The 26,369-nt window shown below is 38.4% G+C and overlaps 1 protein-coding gene across 4 annotated transcripts in view; it reads right to left on the bottom strand.

Annotated features, from left to right (window-relative positions):
* The window catches only part of cdh23 (cadherin-related 23), a 233,072-nt gene that overhangs the window by 65,019 nt on the left and 141,684 nt on the right, over window positions 1-26,369 (bottom strand). For all 4 annotated transcript variants that reach the window (XM_042737456.1, XM_042737457.1, XM_042737459.1 and 1 more), the window contains 8 exons: window positions 16,599-16,663; window positions 14,199-14,436; window positions 7,126-7,231; window positions 6,725-6,853; window positions 3,829-3,900; window positions 2,076-2,192; window positions 1,131-1,243; window positions 783-890 (listed from right to left, as the gene is read on the bottom strand). In XM_042737456.1, the coding sequence (XP_042593390.1) occupies window positions 783-890; window positions 1,131-1,243; window positions 2,076-2,192; window positions 3,829-3,900; window positions 6,725-6,853; window positions 7,126-7,231; window positions 14,199-14,436; window positions 16,599-16,663 (948 nt within the window). The remainder of the gene's footprint in view (window positions 1-782; window positions 891-1,130; window positions 1,244-2,075; window positions 2,193-3,828; window positions 3,901-6,724; window positions 6,854-7,125; window positions 7,232-14,198; window positions 14,437-16,598; window positions 16,664-26,369) is intronic.

Below are 26,369 nucleotides of genomic sequence, written 5' to 3'. Positions count from 1 at the left end.
CGTTGAGCTCGGTAAAGCCACATTTGACAGCCACAGTCTAATAGATTACCTCCTAGATTCAATATGAAACTCTTAGCAAAACAAAATAGTGATCATAATCATGCAGAGGCTGTGTAGTTTTCTAAGTGTTGAACATATGCAGACTCGCGCATATGATCCGCTCTGTGTGATCGCATCTCTGGACCGGAGCCAAAGTCCAGATCAGACTGTGTGCGCTGACGCAGTTTGTGTGACACAACATGAAACCAGACCTCATTTGCACCAATCGAAAGCATATTTACACTGTCTGAATTGTTCCCTATCGCCTACATTGTGCACTACGAGCCATTCACTGTACAGGAAATACTACACTGTGAACAAGTGACCGATCTCAGCCGCAGCTTCAGCGTCTATTTTATAGTGCAGGGGGCGGGCGCATCGGATTCTAGAGAGCATTCGATTGGTCAGAAGATTTGATGAGAAGCTGAAGTATGAGGTGACGTCAAAAAAACTGTTGATCCATTTTGGCCAAAGTGAGGAACTGCAAGCTTTGAATGCTTATATCTTCTAAATGTTTTGGAGCACACTGGCTTATAGATAACTTTAAGACTAACATATTGATACTGACACCCAAAAAACTTTTTGATTTCATGGGGACTTTAAGTTGAGAGGAACTTAAGCAAATGTATCATTAGCCACCTTTACGTACAGGTCAAAGGTCACAAGGGAATTCAGAAGTTTATAAGCCAGTTTGAGGTCAAAAAATCAGTTAAAAACGTTAAAGGTCAGAACAGTGCACTCACAGTAATGACGTCAGTATCGATGGGACTCATCTCCACAACATTTGCTTGATATGGTTCATCTCGCCACATGGGGGCGTTATCATTTATGTCCAGAACAGTGATGTTCACCTGCAGTGGACAGATCCACAAATACATGCTTGTCATCTTTCACATAATGCATTGCATCGGGTGACTTTGCTTTAAAATTAGGTGAAAACAGACACCCCTAATTGACACCGAATTTCAATAAATAATTAAATATACTATCAATAATCATCACAATAAACAATTCTTTCACGTAATATACAGTAAGCTCACTTATAGTTGTCTAAGTGTCTGTCTATTGTGGATCAAAGGGTCAGCCGTTACCGTAGCGATGCCGGTTTTCTGCTGTGGTCCCACCCCTCCATCCACGGCTCTTACGATCAGAATATACTCAGACTTCATCTCTCGATCCAGAAGAGCTGTGGTAGTGATCTCTCCTACACACACATACAGTCATATTCAGCTCAGACACACATGAACCTGTTTCAGGCAGCTGGACGAGACTCAAGATGTGGTGATAATGTACAAAGTAATATTGTTGTTTCTAACTGTTTAGAATTGCAATTTTGAATTTTGAGTGGCCCACATATAAAAACATTAAATCAAACAATGGCATCAGTTTGGGGCGGGGCTACCTGGATTATTTGAAACTTGTTCCAAAACATTATTTTGCATGACGTTTTCAAAACTTTTAAAAGAAAAAAATATATATTTTGTGATATGAAAATCTGTAATAATTACTATAACTATACTGAGAGAGTTGTGAACGGCACTTATTTATTTCTTGCCAATATACTCTTCAATAATGATCCTAGTGTAAAGTGGGCAAGCAGCTGGCTATATTAAGGTACGTAATTTCTTCATGCACATGGGAAATCTGTTTAGGAGCATTTATTTAGCACCACATAAAAATGGCTTTTCAAGACTCTCAACCTTTTTGTTTTGACTTCTTTTGGAAGGGTTTTTGCCTTTATCAGAAAATTAATTGAAAAAATAAATAAAAAATAAAAATAAATGAAAATAATATAATTTAATAAATATATTTTATTTAAAATATACTAGAAGTATTTCTGAAAAAATAAAATAAATATAAATTTTAATGATAAATAAATAAATACAATGTAAATGGCAACTAACACTTGTAAATGTGCCAAACAGACATGATTACTGACTGTTATCCGAGTTATTTAAAAGGGCCTTTGGTCTGTGAGACCCCGAAGAGGGCATGAGGGTTAAAGGGCAGGTGTGAATGTGTGTGCCTTTGCCCACCTGAGCGAGTGTTGAGTCTGAACTGTGAGCTGCCCTGCAGGGAATAGATGAGAGAGACCTGACCAAACTCCCGAGACGCATCCAGATCTGTGGCGTTCACAAACAACACCGTCGCTCCTGACACAGAGAGAGACAAAAGAGAAAGGTAAGAGGATGTAAACAAGCCATCAGATAATAAATGTGTGAGACAGACAGCTGTACGCAGAAAAAAAACAAGACAAGGTGACAGAGAGGCAAAGCTTGAGGGATGGTCTTCAGACAGGAAGTGGTTAAGTTAGTGTACAGTGCTGTGCATTGATGGAGACAGGGATTTCAGGATCATCAGAGTGCGTTCAGTACCCGTGACACACACAAGCGCACAACGGAGCAAATGTAATTTCCCTTTGATGATTGAAGACAAGTCTATTGTGTGGAATAAAAGCACTGAGTGAATAAATGCATGAGAATCATGCCAAACCTTCTTGCTCAATTAAAACACAATGATATAAAGGGAAAAAGAAATAAAATAAACCAAGACTGAAACAAATATCTTGGAGGAGTTTTGTAGTGTGTCCAGAACGATGCAGCACACAGAAAAAAAAGAAGACTAGATTTGCATTTCCTGAAGGAAACACAGTGCTTGTCATGTGGTGTGAAATTAGTGTTTCTCCTTTTGAAAGGAGTTGCACTCAATAGATAAAATAAATAATTAATTAAATAAATAATAGATTAAATAAATGCAAGAAAAACAAGTCTAATAACAAATCATTATACAAACAGATATAAGAAAAAGAGGGAATTCAGTAAAAAGCAAATACTACAATGAGCACTATTACTCACATAATACTCACTGATAAATAGTGGGAGATTTATAAAATAAAATAAAATAAAATAAAATAAAATAAAATAAAATAAAATAAAATAAAATAAAATAAAATAAAATAAAATAAAATAAAATAAATGGTTAGCACAAAAACAAAACATTAAAAATGATAACATCATTGGCAATAGTGGGAGATTTTATGAAATAAAATAAAATAAAATAAATGATTAGCACAAAAACAAAACATTAAAAATTATAAATTAACACAAAAAACAAAACATTAAAAATTATAACATCAATGGCAAATAGTGGGAGATTTTATCAAATAAAATTGAAAAAAATATAATGATTAAACAAAAACAAACATTAAAAATTATAAGCATCAAAAAACAAAACAGGGGGGACATTGACAACATCAAATGAAACAAATATTGGGAGGAAACCGAAATGAAAAGCTATGCAAACAAAGAAAAAGAAAAGAAAAGAAAAGAAAAGAAAAGAAAAAACAAAGAAAAAGAAAAGAAAAGAAAAGAAAAGAAAAGAAAAGAAAAGAAAAGAAAAGAAAAGAAAAGAAAAGAAATCAGCGAAAACAAAAATGAATTGAATCTGTGTATCAAGCAGTTTAGGCTTAATTAATTGCACAAGTTTAACAGGTTTAGAATAAAATTCTAACCAGATTCTCTAGGGAGTATTTGAACTGTTTGGTTGTGGTTTTGTGTGGTCAGAGCTGAAACAAAACTACCAAAAGCTTTTGTCCTAGCTCTGGGAAAACAGCACTTATTCACACAAACCATTATATTAGTGTGGAACAGAACTAGTGCACAGCTGGCTGAGTGTTGTAAATCATCACTGACAGGAATCTAGTTACGCTGTCATGAGGTTCTGAGCACTGTACATGTGCTACATGTTGATATATTCTTCCATTTTTTGATAATATAATTGTAAATGTACCTGCAACGATATTCTCGGCTATATTGACGATGTAAGACGGGAGGCTGAACTCGGGTGGGTTGTCATTCTCATACCCCGCAGAAAAAAGAGAAAAGATAACAGTATAATATATAAAAAAAAAATTCAAATAAAAACTAACTAATTAACCACACACAGGGGGAAAAACAGCTTTTGGTTATAATTAAACATATTGATGGAGTGCTTTGGGGGTTTAATGGAAACTCACAGGCTGTGGCGATGGGAAATTATTCAATATCAGACACATACACTGTTTTACCACTTTAATTCAGTTCAACGTTCAGTAATAATACACACACACACACGGATGTGGATGTGTCAAACCCCTGCTGTTTTTCAGATGAAATGTGTCTAATCGGAATCATAATAAAAGAGCAGAGAAATGTCAGAGTGAAATTATCCATGGATTAACCGTTCCAGTCAATGGACCTCAGAGAAAACCCATGAATTCAGAATTAACACACAGATCACACAACGCCAAACTGTGTTTGTTTGTGTGTGAGCAACGGTTTTGAGTAATCTTTGTGATTAAAACCTGATTCTAAAATGAAGTTTTAGGAATATTCCAGGTTACAAGTAAAGCTCAAACACTTGTGGCGTGACATTGATTTAGACTTGTGTTTCCTTTTTCTATATATACAATAAAGCTAAATTCACTTGCAAATAGGGTTGGGAATCGTTAGAAATTTTCCTGTTTCCGAGACAACGGTTCTAGTTCCGCCTTTTCCAATGAGTTCCAATTCCTGTACAAAGTCAAACAACTATTAAATAGTTAAGGAAAATGCACCAATAATTCAATGTCAATGTTTAACAGTCATAATTCAACATGTATAAACAGTATCTTCTGGTTCCGATTCCGGTTTCCATTTAAATGAACTATTATTATGTTGTTTGTTAAAACTATTTTTACCTTCACTGAATGTAGTGTTGCTGGAAGGTAGTAAGTAATGCTGAGTAATGCTAGTCCATCAATCAGCATGTGCTTCAAATTTAATATTTTTTACAACAATAACATCAATATCAATAACATTTTGCTTTTCAAGCAGGAATAAGCTGGTTGGTCAAATAGTCCCTTGAGGGCTAAGACACTTGTTCATTTCCCTAAATTAATGAAATATAAACTGTTATACTTACAGTATAACCATGTATACACACACTCCATAATGCACCTATTTTAGAAATACTAATGCAGTCAGATGTTGTGATGCAATGAGTGGTTTCCACATTTTTAAACATTTAAAATGCATGAAAATAAATATTTTCTATCACTTTGTTCATCACTCTTGAAATGACACTAAATAATCTAACCCTCATACTTACATAACAATAGCATCCTATTAATTATAGTGGTCCAATTGAAGTCCTATTTTAGTAAGTAATGACAATATGGACAAAATTAATGTAATATTTAGTGGCGGAGGTGCTGCACGCCTGCCCCCCGTACATGTACAGTCAGACAAAAAAAGTGCACGTACAGTCATGGAAAGATGTGTTACGGCAGTTAAAGACACGATGCGGCGCGGCGAGTCTGTGTCGACCGTGCGCGTCATTGGAAACAATGTGCTCAGTAATTAAAGGAGCAGGGGCGCGTTTTCTGTTATTTGGTTTGTGACATCCTTTTACGGGAAACGCCGAATCATCAGAACACCGGCGCAAGGCTTCTCACAGTGCTTGGTCATGTGGTCGCAACCAGAAAAGACCTCACTTTTCGGAACCAAAACTTTAGAAAAATTGCTCACGGTTTCCGGGTTTTTTTTCCGGTAAAAGGGAAGTCTGTAAACATTAAAATACTAACCAACCCTACTTGCAAAGGAAGTGAATAAGGGAAGTCTGTAAACATTAAAATACTAAACTCTAAAACAGCAAAATTGACAAAAACAACTTTACAGCTCAAATAATATTTAAACAGCAGAATTGCAATTTTATAAAATATGAAAGCATCACATTTCTGCTATGAAATGCTCCAAAAACTGGCCTCATTCACCATCATTGTAAGCGCCTCGCTGTAAAGTTTTTTTTTTTTCAATAAAATCATAGATGAGTCAAAGTAATTTTTGTTAATTACGAAGGCAACAAATGGTATTGAAATCAAAATATTTCCAAAAAAAATTTCCAAAAAGACCTTTAAAATGCAACATAAGTTGCTCAGTTTTTCTTTCCACATACCCAAACACTTAAAAGACATACACCAACACTAAAAATTTTAGACACCCTGCAAAAGTAAAAATTATTTTGTATCTGAATATATTTGGGATTAGTATTAATATATCTTAATATTTTAATAAAATCTAATACAATTTAATAAAAGAATTATAATTATAAAAAAGTAAAAAAGTAAAAATTATTTTGTATCTGAATATATTTTAAAATGTAATTTATTCATGTGATGCAAAGCTGAATTTTCAGCATCATTCCTCCAGTTCTCAGTGTCACATGATCCTTCAGAAAACTGCTGATTTTCTGCTCAAGGAACATTTCTTTTTATTATTATTATAAATGTTGGAAACTGTTGTGTAGCAAGTTAAAATTTTTTTTTTTGGAAATAGTGATATATTCGTTTCAGGATTATTTTATCTATAAAAAGTTAAAAAATATTCACATAACTTATTTGAATAAACATCTTTTGCAATATTATAAAAGTCTTTACTGTTATTTTTGAGCAACCCAAAAAAAAAAATTACCAACAAAAAAAATATTAATTTCACCCCAAAAAAAAAAGTACTGACCCCAAACATTTGAATGGTAGTGCAGCTGACATGATATTACAAACATCTGCATAATGTTTTCCTCTAATCATCATTCTGTAGAATGGTGCAGTATACTGAACAACATTGCCTCCGAAGGGTTGTGTTAAGTGTAAAGGCAGGTGTAGTACTCACAAACAGCTCTATGGTGACTGGAACAGTGCTGTTGAGGGACGGGTTTCCTCCGTCTCTGGCCATCAGAGTCAGAAAGATCAGTCCACCTGGAACCTGCTCATAATCCAGAGGACGATTCACGGTGATGACTAATAAACAAACAAACAGGAGTTGACATGCAAATTGAATAAATATAAAAACAGAAAAACAAATATATCACCACATGCTTACTAGACAGCCATCTATAATCCATTTATGAAACACCAGAGGTCACAAAGGCTTCTCTAAAGGCATTTTCACGCTTTAAGGTGTTAAACCCAAATCCGATTCCTGAGCGATGGAGAGCGCATAATGTAACCCATCACCAGCATGAACAAGCAGTGAAATCGTATTATTAGGTGACTTTGATTTGAACACAGACCTGCGTAGCCCTCCACCACACTGATGCTGAAATATGACCTGAACTGAGAGGCATAGATGATGGAGTAGGTCAGGATGTTATTGGGAGGAGAGTCCTCATCCGTCGCCTGAGAAACACACACACAGAGGCACAGAAGGTCATTATATCATTACTGTAATTACTGTTTCCAAACATGTTTCCCAAACACTCATACCGTCCCTTCCCTCATCTGTCACTGTAGGCAAAAGCAGGGAAAGCCAGTCCACAGACTCACGCTTGGTTGGGTCAGAAGCTAACATTTAGCATTCAAACTAAATGTTTTTATAGCATAGTATATGTTCTTATTGTTAACTATATTATAACTACTAAAATTTGTTTTCATTAATTGAAGGCTGAAATAAAATCAAATAATTTTTTTAAAAATCATTTTAATTAGACACAATAGAAAATTATATACTCTTCAGGAACTCGAGCTGCGTCGAAAACGCTATGGGGAATGCGCTTAGCGTGAGCGACTCTGAATATCGCGTGTAATCTGTCTAATGGAAGAGCGTGACGTCACGGACGGGGTGATGTAAGCAACCAGGAAGCTATAAAGGCACATGCCGCACAGCTGGCATCAGCTTCGCGTCTTTCAGCAAGCGCTCTGTGTGTGCATGTCATTCTGTCTTGTCAGTCTTATATTTATAGTTGTTTGTCACTATTAGCTCCTCAAAGAGTAAGCAATAGTCAAAGAGCAAAGTTAAGATGAGACATCTGAAAGGCGAATCCAGATCAGCGTTTCAGATTGTGTGTTCCTCCCTGCCCTCGCTACAATCACGAGTGGGGATACACACAGTCTGTGCGCGATCTGCATGGGATCGAAGCACGGCTGACTCAGCTCTTGAGGGAGCCGTCTGCCTGCACTGTGTACGGCCAGTGCGGACGCTTCGATCCCGGAGGGCTTTCCTCGAGAGGGGGTCTTCGCCGAGCGTTCCTCGCGGTGTTGGTCCCGCTTTCGCCGAGGCGGAGCGGCGCCTGCATTCGCAGATGTTCGCAGATCTGCTGGAGGGAATGGAGACGGGCGCTTCCCTATCTCCTACCTCACCCGCCAGATCTGCCTGATCTCTGGGTTCGGAAGCCCGCGCTGCGGTCCTTCCACCTGAGTAACGGCCTCGACGCACCGCCTTTCTTTCTCCCGAGGAGATTGACACGGAGGGCGTCGATGAGCTCGCAGTTACACAAACATCAGCTGCATAAACCTCAGTTGCACAGACATCAGTTGCACAAGCATCAGTTTCACAAGCATATTATGCCAAAACATTATAACGAGCAGCATTAATGAGGAGCGCAGCTCGCGCAGTCAGCTCGCGGGAAAAATAAGGGGGCTGACTGTGCTTCTCGCATATCTGGGGACGGGCTGGAGACGGCTTTTCCTATCTCACCCGTGTTCCCCTAGATCTAGAGTTCGTTCTCGAGGCTCCGGAAGCCCGCGCGCTGCGGTTCCTTCCCCCTCTGACCATGAACTCGCAGCTGCAGCTATTTATCTCCGAGGAGATTAATATTGTTTGTGTGACTAAGCAGCATTCACACAACCGAGGCAACGCGTGTATGACATCACTTTCAGTTTTGATGTGAATCTTACCAAACCAGACCGTATTTACTAGTCTGATTGGTTAGCTGCATTTATTCTGAGGAATTAAATTCAGTATCCATCTAACTATGAGAAGTTAGATATGAATTTTATCACAAGCCAGACCGTGTTTACTCGTCTGCTTGTTTGGCTCCATTTAATATTGAGGAATTAAATGAGGCATTTATCTGACTGAAAGAAGTTTAGATATATAATTTTTTGATTCTTGATCTGAATCTTACCACGCCAGACCATGTATACTGGTCTGGTTGTTTAGCTGCATTTAATTCTGAGGAATTAAATTCAGTGTTTACCTGACTATGAAAAGTCCGATATATCACTTTCGATATGAATTGTATCACAATTCAGACCGTGTATACTTGTCTGATTGTGTGACTGCATTAAATTCTGAGGAATATAATGATTTTATCTCACTTTGAGAAGATATATATATACTGGAGGGGCTGCTGGGCGGGAGCAGCCCTCTCGGTGTACCGTCTCCTCATGTAAGGAGGCGCAAAATCAGAGTGTTGCCGCCCGCGGCGCTCCCCCGCGTCGGGACCGGTGGCTGAAGCAACGCCCTGGGCCAGGGTTTCCCAGCCTAAGCCGGATCTGAGGGCCGTGCTTCAGGCTGGGAGGTCCTCGGCTAAGAATTCCTGACACATCGGTCACGACTGCAGAGGGCGGGACCCCTACTGGGGTAGAGTGGGTGTTTACACGCATTACAGGGTGCCCGTCTCTCCTCAGTGCCCTCGGGAAATCGATCTGCCAACCCTGCCAGAGCTCCAGGGCGCAGCGGTTTTCCAGCGAGCGCTGCTCTCAGTTTCTTCCGCCCGCGAGCGTAGCGGTGCTGAGAGGCTCGCAACCCCTTCGGGGTCTCTAAAATAGTTAGATCGGCTGCTGGGAATGGTGTTTTACTTCAGGCGCCGATTTAGCTGCCACAGTTACACCAGAGGTCCGTCTCGAGAGACTGATTCCCTTAGTAGATCATTTAGCAGCATTTGAATGACTGCCAAATGTATCTCAATGGGGCCTGCATATGGCAATAAGGCTATTGCATTCAGTTCGGCTCTTACCGCCGAAATTCAACGGGGTTATTCCGACGTTGGTCGGACCCGAGCAGGCTCTGGTTATGGAACAAAAAGTGAATACCCTATTAGGGAAGGAGGCCATCGAGGTGGTCTCTCCTCAAGACAGGGAATCCGGGGTTTTACAGCCGGTATTTTCACAAGTTCCAACGAAGGATGAGGGGTTGCGTCCGATCATAGATCTACGTCAGTTAAATCGCTCAGTTTATGAGGCTGAAGTTCAAACTGCTTATTCTAGAGCATGTTGTACCACAAATCAGGTCTGAGGACTGGTTTGTTACGACAGAGCTCATAGACGCATACTTCCATGTCTACATCCTTCCACAATACAGGAAGTTCGGAGGTTCGCTTTCGGGGGGCGAAGCGTACCAATATTGAGTACTTCCGTCCAGCCTTGCACTCTCACCCAGCACATTTACGAAGTGCGTGGATGCTGCTCAAATGGCTCCACTGCGACTGCGGGGCATCCGCATACTAAATTATATCAACGATTGGTTGATTTTAGCTCAATCAGAGCAGATGGCGGTTCGACATCGAGATGTCGTTTTCGCCCACATGGGGGAGCTGGGTTTGAGACTGAACGCCAAGAAGAGTGTACTTTCTCCAGTTTAGAGAACCACCTATCTAGGCGTAGTATGGGATTCGACAGCGATGCAGGCACGATTGTCCCCTGCTCGTATCGAGTCGATCCTCATCTCAGTCGAGAGAGCCAAAGAAGGCCAGTCACTCACTGTCAAACAATTTCAGAGATTGTTGGGTCTGATGGCAACTGCGTCCAACGGGATACCTCTTGGCCTGCTGTACATGAGACCCCTACAGTGGTGGCTCAAGACCAAGGGAGTTTCCCCAAGGGGCAATCCACTTCGAACTATCAAGGTCACGCGGCGCTGCCTCCGTGCCTTAGACATGTGGAAGAAACCTTGGTTCTTGAATCAGGGCCCGGTGCTGGGAGCTCCTGGTCGCCGTGTAACACTAGCGACGGATGCAGCCCTCACTGGTTGGGGTGCGGTCATGAGTGGCCACCCTGCCCGCGGTCTGTGGAGCGGTCGCCATTCTACATGGCATATCAGTTGTCTAGAGATGCTAGCTGTGCATCAAGCATTAAAAATATTCCTCCCAGACCTGAGAGGTCACCATGTGTTGGTGCGCACCGACAACACAGCGGTGGTCTCTTAAATCAACCAGCAGGGAGGTCTGCGTTTGTGCCCCTTGTACAAGCTGGCACACCAGATCCTTCTGTGGTCCCAGGATAAACTCCTCTAACTCAGAGCAGTATATTTTCCTGGGAGGTTGAATGTTGGAGCAGACATACTGTCGAGACAGGGGACGAGGCCCGGGGAATGGAGGCTTCACCCTGAGGTGGTGAAGCAGATATGGAGAGTTTTTGGACCTCTTTGCGACTCGAGATATCGCAATGTCCCCTCTGGTTCTCTCTAGTTCATCCAGCTCCTCTTGGACTGGACCCTATGGTACAGACCTGGCCGAGGCTTCGTCTGTACACCTTTCCCCTATCGCTCTGCTCCCGGGAGTTCTGGCGAGAGTACGCTGGGATGGGGTTCGGCTGTTATTAGTAGCCCCATTCTGGCCGGGCCGAGTATGGTTCTCAGATCTGGTCTCGCGCTCCTCGACGGCTCTCCTCGGGAGATACCGATCAGGACAGACCTACACTCACAGGCGCAGGGCACGATAATTCACCCTCGCCTGGACTTGTGGAAACTGTGGGTGTGGCCCCTGAGGGGGCACAGCTCATAGCATCCGGTCTCTCAACCGAGGTTGTTGAGACCCTCCTCCAAGCCAGAGCTCCCTCAACGAGGAAACTGTACGCCCTGAGGTGGAAACTCTTCACCTCATGGTGCAGAGCATACCAGCTTGACCCAGCTAACTGCCCAGTTGGTACAGTTATGGAGTTTCTACAAGCCAGGTTCTCTGCAGGGGTTGACCCACTCCACCGTAAAGGTTTACGTGGCGGTCATTGCGGCCTACCATGTCCCTCTTGGTGGACAATCAGTAGGAAGACACCCCCTACTGATACATTTCCTCCACAGTGCGCTGAGGCTGAGGCCTCCAGTACGGTCCCGTGTCCCCCCCCCGGGACTTGGTTGTGGTGTTGGAGGCTCTGTAAAGCTCCATGCGAACCGATACAAGATATATCAGATAGACATCTGACCTGTTGGCTATTACCTCTCTGAGGAGAGTTGGAGATCTTCAGGCCCTCACAGTGGCCCCTACTCATTTCACTTTGCGCCCGGCATGGCCAAAGCACTTCTATACCCTCGAGCGGGTTGTGTTCCTAAGTTCCCTCTGTCACACCACAACCAATAGTACTGCAGGCCTTCTGCCCCTCCTCCCTTCCGGGAGTCAGACCAGAAGAAGCTAATTGTATGTATCCAGCTCGAGCGCTGGACACATACGTCCACAGAGCTGCCCTGTGGAGAAAAACAGACCAATTGCTCGTATGCTATGGGTCCCCCAAGAGGGGTTCTCCTGCATCTAAGCAGACTCTTAGTCGTTGGATAGTCGAGGCTATCAACGTATCCTATGAGTCCTCTGGTCCTCCCCCGTTGTTGGGAGCCAAGGCTCACTCCACACGGGGTATGGCGGCCTCCCAGGCCTTCTTAGCAGGTGTATCCATGCTGGACATCTGCAACGCTGGCGGGGTGGTCCACGCCCTCTACAGTTGCAAGATTTATGGCTTAGACATGCTAGTTACTCCAGGCGCTTCTGTCCTCTCGTCCTAAGCTGTGCTCTTCGGATACACACTAGGCAGGGGTTTGGTAGTCTGGCAGCGTTGGTACTCGTTCCCCAAAGCGTTTCGACGCAGCTCGAGTTCCTGAAGAGGAACGTCTCTAGGTTACGTATGTAACCCTAGTTCCTCGAGGGAACGAGACGCTGCGTCTCGGAGCCATACCCCCGGCACCCCCTGCCGGCGCTTGCTGGTACTCGAAGCTGATGCCAGCTGTGCGGCATGTGCCTTTATAGCTTCCTGGTCGCTTAACGTCACCCCGCCCGTGACGTCACACTCTTCCATGAGACAGATTACACACGATATTCAGAGTCGCTCACGCTAAGCGCGTAAAACAAAACATTTCGACTCTACAACCAACTGAAATAAAAATAAATGGTTAAATTAAGTTAAATTAAAAGAAAATTATATATGTTGCCTTTACAACCAACTGAAATAAAAATAAATGGTTAAATTAAGTTAAATTAAAAGAAAAATTATGCATTACATAAGTAAACAAATAATTTAAAAAAACATTGCAAACAAAGCAATGTTTTATAGTGTTTAGAGTTTATAGTGTTAAACTATTGAAATTTGTTTCATATTAACTGAAATACAGTTGAAATAAACTACTAGATGAAAAACTTAAACTTACTATTAGAAATGTTACTTTAGCCACTAACTGAAATAAAAATAAATTAAATCAAAACAACTAAATAACAAAAGCACATTTTTTTAATGACAACGGAAAATATACAAATAAAAGCTAATAAATAAATGGTATTATTATAGCAAATAAATTATAAATTAATTATACATTATAGTATTAATAAAAAATAAATAACCAAAGTCATCCTTCAGAATAAATAAATAAAAAAAATAAAAAATGCAAAAAAATAATAATAAAACAAGAACGTCACATCACCTTTAAATCCAAATCTCACAAAATGGCAATTTACAAAAGTCATTAAATTATTTAAATACCTGATCTCGTCTTGCCTTAATTGAGTATCATTTTTGTGCTTTTTTAGATACCAAGAAAATAAATAAATAATGGTTCAGTAGTGAATATGAAAGAAGGATTACAAAAACAATGTGAACTGGCAGAACACTACAACAACACACATCACCACCTGCTGGTCAGATAACTGCTGTCAAACTGTCAATCACAGCACAGATTAGAGCAGACGGCTGGAATTAGTGCTGTTGTGTCCACATGTGGAGAGAATTAAACACTAACTGAGACATACTGAACACTAGCAGAGTGAATGACCCACAATTACACATCAGAACAAGGATCAGGGAGTCTAGAAAAGCTGGCCTTTAACATTCACGTTCAGCTCAATGGCTCTGTCCTCATTTCACATTCTTGGTCTGATTGTGCTCGATTCATTGGTGCATGTGTTTTTCTCTGAAAAAAACTTTCAGACTCATCTGACATCACAAATAACTAAAACATTTCAACCCTTCCCATCCATTCTGATACAAAGCATCCACTTTTCACCATCCAGTCACTACCTGAAGGACAAAATCAGACTCTTCCCTACATTTCCCATGAATGATAATAATTTTTTCAGCACAGACATCAGCTAAAAAATAAAAATGTGTTGTGAACAGCATTTCCTGATTCTAGCTTGTTTTTCTAAACTCCACATCTCTTTATGTTTCTCACCCGGGCTCGAACTATTTGTTGTGGAGCCTGTTCGTTCTCCAAGAGTGAACCCGTATATGCCTCCTTCTGGAAGACTGGCGCATTGTCGTTTACATCCAACACGTTAATGCGAAGGCGTCCTGTAGTCTCCTCCCCTCCTCCATCACGGGCCAGTATTGTTAGAGTAAAGCGTCTCATGAGCTCATAATCCAACCGGTCTCGAAGAGTCACCCAACCCGTCTCAACATCCAATGAGAACCTGGGGGAGGAGTTAATATATGGAAATGAGTAACTGTTAACCAATTAATTGTTGCAAGAGAGGTACTTAAAGAGACAAATTAATTAACCAGCAAATGAGAGCCTTTGGTTCATGCAAAGGCTATGTTCAGAACAGCACACTACCATAGACTCAGTATGCAGTAAGTATAATGTGCACAGTTGCAAGTGCTTTTTTTTGTATTATACAGTCAGTCAAAAGTTTACAATAATTAAATTTATGTTTTTTTAAAGAAGTCTCTTATTCTCACCAAGGCTGCATTTACTATTTTTTGTTAAATAAATTCAGCCTTGCTGAACATCTGAAGTCCCGATCTGAATTAAATGATTCATGATCCAATTGTAAAGCTTCGAAACAGTGAATCATTTTGCAACATGATGGTTTAACTCATTCGGAGTTTACATTGCTTTTTAAAATCATTACAAGCGTTGCTCTTTTGATCATTTGTTTTAGTGAATTGCTTGCACTGAATGATTGAAGTCACAAGTTAGAATCAATCGGAGCGGTTCCAGCGTAAATGACTATAGAAAGATCGATAGATAGATTTATCGTTGCATCATGGTTTATACTTCCATGCTTTCATACATGTTTCAACTTTAAAAAATAAACAAACATATTGCATGACAGCAGTGTTAATTTCGTTAACGAAGACGACGACGAAAAATATTCGTTAACGAACATTTTTTCTGTGACAAAGACGAGACGTTGACGAGCTAAAAATAATATCTGATGAAGAAATTATGACGAAATTTATGCCGCGCGTTTTCGTTAACTAGACGAGACGTGGACTATAATGTTATTTGAGGACTACCAGACATTCAAAATGCCATCCTATAGGCTATTGTCTTTCAAAATGTGCGTCCCTGTCATTGGATTGCGATCGGATAAGGGGCGGTTTGCATATCTAGTCAGTATAGCAGCCGCAGTGGATGGATAGACTACAAAAACGCTAACTAGCGTTCTGAAAACAATGGCCTCAGCACCCGAAGGGGTATGGATAAGGTAACCAGACGTCCCGTTTTTCCCGGGAGTCACAATTCGTTGTCGATTAACTTAAAGTTAGTGGAGGCGGGATAGGCGAAATCATGCTGATAGAAGTGTTCTCTCTGTCGCGCGCGCCCGCACGCTCCACTTCCTCAGTTCTCATATACAGCACGCGATCAGTTCTCAACGCTAAAAATACACACACAGCAGTCCAAATGTTTATCGTGTAGAGTATCTCACGTAAATACAGTAGGTTATGGATTAAGTGAACGTGAACAGGTGGGTGAAAAACTGAACGTGTGTCAGTATTTCATGCATGCAGTAGTTCCGTCTTCATCTTTAAAAGAGGACAGCATTCCAAATTAAATACCTATCTGTCATTAATGTTAACAAAACAAAAGATGTTAAATAAAATGTATACATCATGTTTAAGTAAAACCTACAGTATCTGAAAAAATGAGTTTAATTTTGTATCTCTGTTGTATTTGTTTTATTGTGCTTCTTTAAATATATATATATATATATATATACTATTTTTATAAGTTGCTCCTTTTGCACTTAAGAGAAAAGTTCACCCAAAAATGAAAATTGTCATAATTTATTCAAGATTTTCCAAATTCAGTCCTTGATTCAAATTTCTTTATAAGCTTAATTGATTTGGTCTAAAGAGAGAAGAATTAATTATTATTTTTTAATTTGAAAAACTACATATAAAATCGCTACCAAAATAAATTCTGGTAACTACAGTTTGGCTAAAGAACTATGACTAAAAGTAGTGACTAAAAGTTGACTAAAATGCAATGACTTTTCGTCGACTAAAACTAGACTAAAACTACTATGAAAGACTCAAATGACTAAAATGTGACTAAGACTATTAAGCATTTTCGTCTCAAGACTAAGACTAAGACTAAATCAAAAACTCCTGCCAAAATTAACACTGCATGACAGTATACATTATGTACTGTGTGGCATGCAGTAAACAGTGTGGTAGTATTTAATTTGAAACACAGCCACAGAAGAAATCAGTCTATGGAAACAGAAGAGAAAGGCATGCAAATCTACAGAGATGTGGATTAAATTAATCAGAGGAAATTAATGAATTAAACAGGATGCTGTATCAGTGTGAAAGGTCACAGTATGTTAATGAATGATAATCTCACTGGTCTGGCTCATCGCTGAAGTAATACCGAACCACTCCAAACGTGCCAATGTCATTATCCGTGGCCTGCAGAGAGAAACACACAAACAGAGAGCAATGAGCATCAAGACGCATACTCTTGGTCATTGTGTATGTGAATGTGTGTGTTTGTGTATCCTCCAGTGTGTTTCAGTGTTTTAATATTGAGATGATGGTGTCAGCATCCCCTGTCCTACCCTACAAAGTACTCTGTTCTGCACGATTAACGCTGAACACACACACACACACGCATGCACAGTCACTCTGTTCAGGAAGGACCATAAGGGGAAGAACTCTCCTCACACCAGATGGGCTGGCATGAACTGGCCGCCCTGTCCTCTGTCCTAAAACAACACAAGCTTTTGCTTCACCTCTTAAATTGTCAGAACTGCCTTTATAGAAGTAAAGGAAAAGAAAGTAAAGATGAGTGACAACACATAAGTGGTCTCACTGACATGTTCACCCACACCTCAACACTCACTCAGCCTTATTTCTGCTGCTGTTTAAACCCCAGTGAGCCGCATTGATGTCTATTCCATTTGGAGTGCTCTATAAAGACAGCAACTCCACATGCTATACAGAAGTGCATGCACTGGAGACTTGACCCGCAATTCATTACAAAATAGTTTGACTTAACTCATTGCTAAGATATCAATGTGATAATCTAATGAGCATAAATGAAAATGGGAAATAAAGTGTTTCCAGAAACCACAGTGACAGATGCTGAATTTGGCACTCGTCAACATCATAAAAACTGCCCAAACTGCATTTGACAATAAATACAGCACAGGAAAATTAAGAGATATCCCAGTGAAGTAGCTGTTGTGTAATAGCATATAGACAGAATGTGTGTGTGCATGTGGAAATAAAGTTCTTCAGTGTTGAAGGCAAACCTGACTTGTATCTTTATGCAAATTAATACAAAAGGTTGAAAAAACAAGTCACCACAGAAACAACAGCACAGCTGCGTATGTGTGTGTGAAAGAAAAACAGAATATGACAAGTGACACTTCTCTTTTCTAACACACACACAAGTGGCAAGCGTAACATCTGTTAGATCCTAATATAGAGAGAATTAGTTTTTGGAAATGATAATCCATCAAAGCAGATGTGCAGGTGTCTGTTATCAGACAGTTGTTATTGGGGCTTGATTTGGTGGACTGAAACTGATCTGTAGAGTTTTCCGCAGCTATGTGCTGTAATTATACACATACACAGTCTCATTCTCAATAGCCTTATGTAGCCAGACTTTGCCAATAGTCAACGTCTGGTCCAATTTGCAGCTTAATCCAGCCAAGAACTGGCCGCTTAGACAGGAAGAGACCATCTGATGACATTTAAAGTGACCAACCATAGTTTGTTTTCTTTATGTGACCTTTAAGGCCAAATATAATGAGGCCATAATAAGTGAGACAGGTTATACCAAAACCGTCAGAAACATTAGTGGAAAACAAGAGTAATACCAAGCCATCCAAATACAGTAAAAAAATATTTTAGGATATGACCAAAAATAAACGTATATACCTGTAAACGATGTTGTTTACTCACTTAGTAAGTGTCTTAAACAGCACCTTTTTTTTTTTTTTTTTTTACATTTTCATCTTGTAATAAAAGAACCTTACAAACTTTAGCAACTGGATCTTCCTATAAAGCTATCATTGTAGCAGTCTGGTACCAATAACCTTTCCCAACCTGACAATGAATAAATGAATGAATGAATGAATGAATGAACTGATCGATCAATCAATCAATCAATCAATCAATCAATCAATCAATTAATCAATGCTGTGCTAATTGAATGTGTAAAGCAAATAAACAAATAAAATGAAAAAAAAAAATGGGGTCATATGAAGAAAAAATTAATCAAATAATAAAGGGGTCATATGATTCTTTTTTTTTAAAAAAGATCATTACTTTGTGTATTTGGTGAATATGTCCACATTAACATGCTTTGATATTCAAAAAAACACATTATTTTTCAAATACTGTACATTATTGTAGGTCCTCTATGCCCCGCCTCTCTCAAATGCGTTGTTTTCTACAAAGTCCCTCCTTCTGACAAGCACAGTCTTCTCTGATTGACCAACTGACCCAGTGAATTGTGATTGGCCAAACAACGCAAGCACTCGACGGAAATGTAACGCCCCTTTCCATAATCACGAGCTTCATCTTTCAAAATAAATATAAAGACAGTTAATAATGTCCTTAGTTTTACCATCAGTTCAAATAAATGTCCTGTTTGCAGTACACAAGCCACGGATGGTTAAGACAGCTGACTCCACTGTGTGACCCTCTCTCTCTCTTTATCTCTCTCACACACACACACAATGCGCAAAACTCCGCATTTGAAAAGTAAAATACTTAAACTAAAAACAAAACATACAGTAGCTGATTCAGAAGCGCCAGATTGTCGTAGCAAAGTCAGAATTACCTCTTCTCCTACTTTAACTAATCTTAAAGATTCCTAAATGCATCTACTGTCAAAAGTGCTTTTGCTTTCGCCTAGATACACACATCATCAAAATAAATCCCTTTTCAAAACTCCTATACACACACAAAATCTCTCTGACATGCCTTCTTCAACACTAACTGCGGTTACCTAAAACAACCCCTTCTTTCTTTGCGTGAACATTTTGGTGGCATTACGCAAATATTTCCACATAGTGACATAGAGATGTCTTAACATTGATAAAGAATATCTCTTTGGAATTGAGACTTTGGTCTTTGCAACTTTATAGATCTGCTACATGCACCAAGAGCTTTCAACACTCAAAAGAGAAAGGAAAAATTGAAATCGCATCATATGACCCCTTTAATAATAATACACCTTTTTCTATCAAAATTACCAGAAGCTGCTTGCAAGGTCATGCGAAAATTGCACAGTTTTCCTATGATTTATTTATTTTTATTTTTTTAAACAAAATTAAAACTAAATCAACATGTAAAATTTGTCTCACAAACTTGTTAAGAAAAACAATAAAAGACTGTTAATAAGATTTTGCATGACTGAAAATGAACAATTAGCATCCAGAACTGGAACTGTTTGTTTCATTATCAATAAGGATGTTACTACATCACAACAATCTCCTCTATTAATTAAATAAATTCTGTTTTTTTAATTAACTATCTACATTCAAATAAATAATGATCTGCTATAGCTGCATTTTTATCCAAGGCTCTGGCAAAAATGTACAGTCTTAAGTCTGAGCTTCAGCTAATATAGTGTTTCATGCTACACTGATGGGATATTTTTGCAGGAGTCTGCCTGCGGAGTCTATATTGGGTGTTTGTCACATTTGACAAAATCCCTTTTGATGTGTGTGAATCCCAGAGCTCGTGCCTGTAGAGTGTGATGGACTGTGCTTCTGATTAAATTATTTTAGGCTGATTCTCATTGAAAAGGGATGTCAAAATTACGTCAAGGTAAGCGTATGATGTAAGAGCTTGTTGCTTAATTTCTCTCTCTGGCAAGCGTTCTGTGATGGATCACGGCTGGGTGCTGGTAATGGGGTTTCAGTTGACTGGTAGTGCTGCTGGTGTACAGGGTCATTGAGTTGTGCTGCTGTCAGTGCCACTATTACAATCCATGATTCAACCATGCCCTGATGATGACCTCACCCTCTGTGTGTGTTTGTGAGTGTGGATCATGACCAGCGCTCGCCTGGTGCCACTCTACAGTGTATTCAGCCAACCGGCCAAAACAGTTTGTTACACGAAATGCTGCCAGAGTTTTACTGTGACACGGGTGGAACACCAACAGACCGCAATGCTCACTTCCTTCATCTCAATAATTGAATAAACAGCCAATAAGCTTACACTTCTGAATGCATTCAGCCAATCAGTGTGTGATCTGTGAAGAACAGAAACAAACTTACAAACAAAAGAATAAATAAATGAAAGAAAGAAAGAAAGAAAGAAAGAAAGAAAGAAAGAAAGAAAGAAAGAAAGAAAGAAAGAAAGAAAGAAAGAAAAAGAACAAATGTAAAAAAAAAAATTACAAACAAAATAAAAAATTATCAAAAAATACATAAAAGGACAAAAAAAATCAATGATTCAGCCTTTCTTCCTCTCTACCACCCTACATCAATACACAATACAACAAACAACAAAAAAAAAAACAAAAAAAAAAACAAAAAAAAAAAAAAAAAGGAAGAAAAAAAAAAAAAAAGAAAAGAACAGAAAAAAGAGAATGAATAAACAAACAAACAGACAAAACAAACAAGGTACGAAAGAAATATATATTTTTTCTTTTGTCTTCTCTGTATCCTTCCTTTATACAGCTTTCTACAAACTAACAAAAAATTAACAACTGACAGAAAAACAAACAAAATAGCCTAGAGAACAAAGAAATGGACAAAAAACAAACAAAAAACTAAATAGAGAATAAAAAATGGACAACAAAAAAACAAACAAAAAAATATTGAACCAAATGGATGAATTGAACAAACAAAAAAAAGGAAAAAGAAAAATATAAGGAACAAAATGAATATAAGGGACAAACAGGGACAGAGAAAAACAGATTAACAAATAAAAAGATAGAAAGTAATGAACAAAACAAAATTGTCTATAACCTTTTTTTGTACAGCTTTCTATAAGCAAACGATTTACAGAAAATGAACAAATGGACAAAACAAAAGTACGAAATAAAAAAGGAATGAAACGTATAAACTGAACAAACAGAAAAAGAAAACAAAGTAAACAAAATTAATAAAAAGAAAAACAAATGAACAAACAAAAGACTCCTTTCCTCTCTTTCTTCGGTCTCATTTCCCTCACATCCCTCATTTATGGACTTTACAAACAATTAAAAGAACAACTGAAATAACAACATCAGTATAAAAAATGAAAGTAGCAAATAAACAAATGAACAAACCAGCAAGCAAAAAATAAATAAAAGAATGTGATTTTCTCTGTCCATTGTCCTCTCTATCGCTCCTTCATGCCCTTTTGCACAAACAAAATCCTCCCCTTTTCTTCAGGCTCTGCCCTCACAATTCTCTCTCTCTCTCTCTCTCTCTCTCTCTCTCTCTCTCTCTCAGTTTGATTGACAGGCCCATAAGTGCAGTGATGACAGTGCCGGGGCTCCGGGTGTTAGCGTGACAACTGTCGCTATGATGACAGGAGACTTAATGCAGGTCAGGTGAGATAGACAGGGATCAGAACAGAGAGAGGACAGCAGAGGTGATAGTATCTCTCTCTCTCAATTTCAATTTCAATTTAGGTGTGCTTTACTGGCATGACAAAAACTGTACATTTATATTGCCAAATCAGTTGCAGCTGGGCTGCTTATAAATAGTGCACATATGTATTAACAGAAAGAAAAAGAATAATAGTAATAATAATAATATATAAAAAGTCTCTCTCTCTCTCTCTCTCACTCCTCCATCCCTTCTTCCTGCTCATCTTTTCTGCTCAGTCTGCTGAAGACACACACCTGAATCTCCAGACAGCAGCCCAAAAGAAACACAAAGACAAAACTTCAGAAAAAGAGCAAAGGAGCGGCCTGAAAACAGGCCTAAATGCGCACCTGATAGTTTAGACCAAACCCTGAAAAAAGACGGTTCTCTCTGACTGACACGTGTCAGACAACATCTCAGCGTGAATGAAAGTGAAAGTGACACCAGGGTGAGAAGAGACCCTCAACAGAGATCCAGCTGTGACAGATGAGACAAACCCTCCACAGAACAAAAAAAAACTATTTTCATGCACTCAAACCAAACAGCCAACAACAGTTAGTGCCATGACCACAACACAGAAACAAATAAAAACAAAAGTAACTACAATGTTTCATTTTGGAATAAATGTAATATTTACTTAATAATTTCCTTAAAGTCTCCTAGCTTTAATAATCTGGACATGTATTGCAAGTCTTAAGGCCCTTCACATCACAGCTACAAATAAAACTAAAATGATAACTATATCAGCATCCACACCGCTCTGTTTATTATAAATATGTGCATCACCTGCTGCTTTAAATGGTGAAGCTCCTTAAAGCAGGATGGATTTTGATTGGCTTTCAGTTGGAAAAAAATATTTTTCAAAGTGATTCCAACTATATTGTTCCTCTGTGCTATTATTGTTATATTTGTGGTGTAGACTCTATGCTTTTACATTTAGAACGATTTAAAAAAGAATACCTTTATCATTATTGCTATAGCTATCGTCATTGGTGAAGATGGGCCTTTAGAGTGTGTGTGTGTATGTGTGTTTTTTTTTTTTTTTTTGTACACAATGCTTTTGTGTGTGTGTGTGTGTGTGTGTGTACACAATGCCGTTCAAAAATTTGGGATCAGTAATATTTAGTTTTTAATAAATAAATACTTTTATTTTTAGAAGGATGCATTAAATTGACCAAAAGTTACAGTAAAGACATATATTGTGTTAAAAATGTTTGATTTCAAATAAATGTTCTTTTGAATTTTATATTTCAGAATAAAAAAACTCAAAAATTAAAGCAGTGCAACTGCTTTTTCAACATTGATAATAATAACAGACAATTTCTTAAACACCAATCAGCCTATTAGAATGATTTCTGAAGGATCATGTGACACAGAAGACTGGAGAAATGATGCTGAAAATTCAGCCTTGCCATCATCAAAATAAACTACATTTTAAAATATACTAAAATAAAAAACAGACATTTTAAATGACAATAATATTTCACAATATAATTAATATGATGATTTTAATTTAGTTCATATTAAGTTAATTTAGAATCAGTGAGTTAGAAACAATCAACAGAAATTACTGAGCAGAAACACTGAGCTGAATCTACTTGCAATTAGTTTAATCATAAAGTTCACTCTTTCCAAAAAGCACATTAGGTGAACTTAATGATAAGTTTTGAGAGACACCATTAGCTACTTAATTCATTTGATGGAACAAGTTTCCTTGAATGTTTTGAGTAAATTCGACTTATTAGGACACTCAAATGAGTGTGTGAGACAGTATTAGTCTCGGTGGTCAAAGTGAATCTGTGACTAAGCTGTTAGTGACACATTAATCCAATGGAGGATTCTGCCAAAACACACACATCGAGGCCTACACTCCTCTGAGACCCTCAGGGCCTCACTAATCTACCGAGATTAGCTGAAAAATGTCTCCACAAGTTATAATCAGACTAAACATTCTTATAGGCATATCCAAAAAAGAAAGGTGATTCATAAATTATTCATAAAATGCTGCTTTAGCATAATTTATTCTAAAGCAGCAAAATAGTTTTTTTATGGGTAAGATTGGTCTGTATTAATTAGCTTTATTTTAAAATTACAAACATATCAAAACATGCCAAACATAAAGATCATTTACAGCATTTTGTCTTGACATTTAAACCAATCAAAACGTGCAAAGTCATGTAAATTCTAATAACCGTGACAATAAAACCCGTGTACATAAAGTTTGTGTATCAAGATTCAAAGTATACACTTTCAATAACAGGCTAGAGGTTTAAATAAAGAGATTAGATAGAAATTCATAATTTTGTAGGTTAACATAATTAAATGAATTTAAATTTAAAAACAAAATCATCACTCAACAGGGAAGACAAGTGCTGCCTCAGGGCGATGTCTGAGTCTTATCAACAACTTACTAAATAAAAAAATTACAGCAACAATAAAAAAAACACACACACACACACACACACACACACACAAGATGAACGTCTTAACAAACTGGAGGGCCGTGATAAGAAAATAAGTAAAAGAGTGATTTCAAGAGAGAAGAAAGGGAGGAGAATGAAGTGCTGTGGACAGAGAGAGAGATAGATCAGCTTTCCGTTCACATTTGGCCATAACAACAACAAAAAAGAGGGATTAAAATGAGTGTGACAGGATCAACAAAACCACACTACATCAGAATAGAGAGAGAGAGAGATTTGGCAACATGAATATGAGGTCTGTATTTAGCCAGCGGATATACTTTATAGACAGACCATCATCAGCCACTGACTCCTTTTATGATTAAAGAAAAAAAAAGACTCAAAGCAAAGAATAATTTGAGAAAATTGAGAACAGAAACCTAGATAAAGAAATATGACCACTTATGTGAAAAGTAAAGATCATCTCTTCTTCTTCATTAACTGTAAACCTTCCTGTAATGCATAAATTGAGAGTTGGACTCTTAAACCTAAGGTTGTGGGTTCGAGTCTCGGGCCGGCAATACCATGACTGAGGTGCCCTTGAGCAAGGCACCAAACCCCCAACTGCTCTCCGGGCGCCGCAGCATAAATGACTGCCCACTGCTCCGGGTGTGTGTTCACTGCTGTGTGTGTGTGTGTGTTCACTGCTGTGTGTATGCACTTTGGATGGGTTAAATGCAGATCACGAATTCTGAGTATGGGTCACCATACTTGGCTGTATGTCACGTCACAAAAATGAGAGTTCACGGAATAATTAATGCAAAAATAATGCTTTTCTAACCCAAGATTACTATTTATTGGGTGAACTGTCTCTGAGTCAAATGTCAATATGAGTATGTATACACGCACACAGGCACTAACAAAACTCCTCAGGAGAAATTATGTGAGTGAACAAACACAAACATAGATCCATTAACACACACCCATGAACATACACAGATTCAAACCATGAACCAGGAAACACATACACACTCAAAGGGACAGAAATCCATTAGTGCTATAATGGCTGAAGGAAAAGCGTGTGTATAAATGCAAGTGAAAATAATAAATAGGACATGGAGAGATGCAAAAGACAGACTGAAAACAAAGCAGCAATTTAACAGATATGAGCTGCCCTCATCTCATGAGACACATACAAACTAAATCACTATGAATATTTATAATGATAACCACTACCGTCACTATAAATATTAAACAACATCTCTCTCTCTCTGTGTGTGTATGCCTTATCAAACGCACAATAGGTTGTGTATATGGAGTTTTGTGAAGCCAGACTTTTGTTTTACACTGCAAAAAATGCCTTTGAAAATAAATAATATAGATTAATGTTCCAGAAAGTGATACTCATCATGTAATAAGACAAAACAACTTCGTAAGATTATGTAATACAAGACTAAAAATTGGCTTTGAAAACAAAACCTTACCTGATGTTCTGCATGATTCAAATCACACTACAGTATATCAATATGATAAAATAAATACAATTTAAATAAATGAATATAATGTGATATTAAATGTACTGTATTAATGTGATATCACATTATATTCATTTTTCTGCTTTTACTTGGCTAGGATGCAATGAATAGACCAAAAGTAACACTAAAGACTTTCAAAAAAAAAAAAATCCTATTTCAAATAAATGCTGTTTTTTTGTACTTTCTATACACCAAAGCATCCTGAAAAAAGGTATTAGGGTTTTCCACAAAAATATTAAGCAGCATAACTATTTTCAACATTGATAATAATAATGGAATGATTTCTAAAGGATCATGTGACACTGAAGACTGGAATAATGTTGCTGAAAAATGCACAAACACAAGCACATAGCTGTGACGTGAAACAACACCAGCTTTAGAATGCAGACACTGTTTTTATGCAAAGTGATATTCTCCTAAAAAAATGTACCGAGGTTCCTTGCAAAGGCAGCATCATAACAGAAATGGAACCTCACAGGTGACCTGTTTGAAATCCACACAAGTAAAACTATTTCCTCAAAGCTTTGGGGTACATGAGTCTGAAACAGCTGGGAAACACCATGCTAAACGACTGCTTACTCACTAATTAACACTAAATGCATCACAGTGAATGCGTTAGATCCCACCTGCTTCAACAGCTAGC

Source organism: Cyprinus carpio, chromosome B13 (assembly GCF_018340385.1).
Source record: "Cyprinus carpio isolate SPL01 chromosome B13, ASM1834038v1, whole genome shotgun sequence".
NCBI classification, from domain to species: Eukaryota; Metazoa; Chordata; class Actinopteri; order Cypriniformes; family Cyprinidae; genus Cyprinus; species Cyprinus carpio.
This window is presented reverse-complemented; position numbering and strand designations above follow the sequence as displayed.